This window comes from Oculina patagonica, unplaced genomic scaffold (genome assembly GCF_052425735.1).
Source record: "Oculina patagonica isolate OP01 unplaced genomic scaffold, crgOcupat unplaced1204, whole genome shotgun sequence".
Lineage (NCBI taxonomy): Eukaryota > Metazoa > Cnidaria > Anthozoa > Scleractinia > Oculinidae > Oculina > Oculina patagonica.
In genome coordinates, this window is record NW_027557199.1 from 3,245 (window position 1) to 6,272 (window position 3,028).

The 3,028-nt window shown below is 41.5% G+C and overlaps 1 protein-coding gene across 1 annotated transcript; it reads right to left on the bottom strand.

The window, feature by feature from the left end:
- Positions 1-720: 720 nt before the first annotated feature.
- Positions 721-1,532, bottom strand: LOC144639706 (uncharacterized). The gene has a single exon (XM_078499011.1). It carries the CDS (start codon positions 1,512-1,514, stop codon positions 744-746), a length of 771 nt encoding a protein of 256 aa, XP_078355137.1. The 5' UTR covers positions 1,515-1,532; the 3' UTR covers positions 721-743.
- Between the last annotated feature and the right edge of the window lie 1,496 nt (positions 1,533-3,028).

The following is a 3,028-nucleotide window of genomic DNA, read 5'->3' on the forward strand; positions in this document are numbered from 1 at the left end:
GGGTACATCGCTTTTACAGTTTGTTTACGCCATTTTGCGTGTGCATTTAGACAGTTGTTTTCCCTATATAGCGCGAGTCCCTTAAAAGTAAGGAAAGCCGGTTCTTGATGCACTCAACATTTCTTTTCGGGTTCAGTGAAAGCTAGTAGTAATTTGAAATTCAGGTGCTTGCACTCCAATCAAGTACAGTAGAACCTCGATTATCCGGACTCGTTGGGACTAGGCTAAATAGTCCGGATAATCGAGAGTCCGGATAATCGAAAGTATGAATATTAATGAGCCAAAAAAATATGCCAGCGCATCTGACAGGATGCGGTGGTGCGGATCCGCATAGTTCGCTAACTTCGGCATCCTCCGCTTCATCGGCGCATTTTTTCCATATTAAACAGAAAAAAAAAAAGAAACCTTGCTTCATAATAGCGATAAATCAGCTAGTACATGTAACCATCCTCAGAAACAAAAATTCCAAAGAAACTGATCATTTTGAGGCAGTTTTTTCTCCGAAAAAGGCGACGAAAACACGCCGATTCGTTCGTTTTTTTTGACACGTAAACCACCTTGAAATAACGTTTAAATCGTCGTATAACTTATAACTTAGTTATATCTGGTCTTGATTGTGACTAATTAATATTCATGAAAAATTGGGACCAGAGAAGGAAGTCCGGATAATCGAGAAATCCGGATAATCGAGGTCCGGATAATCGAGGTTCGACTGTAACACACAGACATGTGGTGAGCACCAATTAGAAATGAGAATTCTGTTGACATGTGTAAAATGTAAAAATACATGTATGTAAAATAAATGTCAAAATTATCCTTACAAAAGGTCTTACCTTATTTTTAGTAGCATAAACATCTTTGTACAGATAAGCTGTGTTTGTCTCGCCGTTGGCGTCATAGGAAACTTGTATGTGAAGACAGGGGTAATGAGATGAGCAATACCGACCACAGTCGCAACTCATCTCATCTCCCGTCATGTCACTGAAGAGGACTGTACACCTTGTAGTCTTTAGCTGGGTGTCATTCAAGGCAGGATGGACAATCAAAACACCAAGCACAATGAGTAATACCAGGCCCATGAGGAACAACATGAATCCAAGCCTTGCAAGTCGGTATGTACAACTTCGTCGGCCGACGACAGGCCTTCTCACAACAGCCGTCGCAATTCCTTGTCGGATCGCTGCCTCTTGCCTTCGACGGACTTCTTCTTGGCTAAGAACACCAGGTTGCGAAGGAGCTGCGGCGGGATTATACGTATAATATCCACCTTGTTGTTGAACTGGCGGATAAGACTGGACGGGCGGCTGTTGATTTCCTCCAGGGTAAGAAAATGGCGGATACCCTACATTCGGAGCCCACACATTCTGTTGTTGTACGGCAGCATTTTGAATCGTTGCTGGGTTTTCCACTCGAAATTGCGGCACTTCAGAATATGGTGGTGGTTGCTCGACCGCAGATTCATCTACATTTCCACCAGTTTCGTTCTGCACTTTCGGCAAGTTCTTTTCGTCCATGTTTTCTTCCCCAAACTACGCAATTCGTTCCCAGAGGGTAAAGCGGGCTCTGTAGATCTCGTCACCTGAGCCCACGTACTAATCTTTTGGACAGCACCTTTATTTTCCAATCAGGAGGTAGGTAGGTCATGCATGCCATAAATATAGTGTATTTTGATTCAGTACTAATTTCCGGGAGTTTTGGCCGTTGTTGATAAACCCTATTCACTTTTTTTTTGTTTCATTTACTTTTACGGGCAGATTTTCAACTGGAAATTGCCTTATATCTACCGCGCTTTGCAAATGAGTTTTCACAGGCTAATTTTAAGTTAGACCACAGGCTGCCCAGGCTCTCTCGCTAATTATTTGTTAATTATTTGCAACGGTCGTTGTCGGTTCGACTCAAGCGATCGAAAAATATGCTCCATAAATGGACGAATTTGAGATCTTTCGTTCCTAAATTACAATAAACTGTAAGCCATATAAATAAAGATCACTTACCTATTGTTGTTTGTCTCTTTTTGTGTGATTTTGAGGGGTTTTGGGACGTTTATTCCTCACTTGCCGCTGACGCCCCCTACTAATACCGTCCCAAAACCCCTCAAAATCACACAAAAACAGACAAACAACAATAGGTAAGTGGTCTTTATTTATATGGCTTCCAGTTTATTGTAATTTAGGAACGAAAGACATTCTACAAATTCGTCCAGTTATGGAGCATATTTTTCGATCGCTTGAGTCGAACCGACAACGACCGTTGCCGCAAATAATTAACAAATAATTAACGAGAGAGCCTGGGCCGCCTGTGGTTAGACTATTAGATTTCATAGATTAAAAGAAGTTACGTACTACGGGCGGAAAAAAGACGACAAGCGAAATGAAGAATTAACAGGTTATTGTAGCTCTTCACCTCATTACCGCGTTGCAACTGTATTGGATTCATGTCACAGCGTTTTTACAGACAAGCAGGTTTTTAAACTTCCATTTCCATGAACACCTGTTCCGCTAGACAATTGAAAGTGCCGCATGACGCCGGTGTCAGAATTTTTTTTTCGTATGGCCCGGTAAAAGGGGAGTCTAAAAATAACCGTCTGTGAAAACGCTGTGACATTGACGTAGTATATTAACCCCGTATGCTCTGGATAATGGGCTCCTGAGCATTCTTGGCTCCCTACAGGCCACGCCCAAAGTAAGGAACGCTGTCGTTTCAAAAGTCTGTCTTTCACTAAAGGAAGATGGGCTATATCCATTGCAAATAAAGACCAGGCCGGGTTGTTCAAAGCACGATTAAGCTAATCCAGGATTAGTGTGAAAATTGATTTCCGTTTTTAACTTCTTAGTGAGGTTTTCTGATTAGATATTCTGTCCTCGAGTTTTGACATCGACTAATCTCAAACTCCACAAATCATAAGCAATAAAAACACTTTTATACACGAGAAATTGACCGCTCAATAAACTTTTTAATCCTGGGTTAGTGTTAATCGGCTTTCGAACAACTCTTCTGGTCCATAGAAACTTCAAAATGTGAACAAAGT

What these genes read in the sequence shown, in the direction of transcription:
- LOC144639706 (XM_078499011.1), bottom strand. Translation starts at nt 1,514, where the DNA reads ATGGACGAAAAGAACTTGCCGAAAGTGCAGAACGAAACTGGTGGAAAT.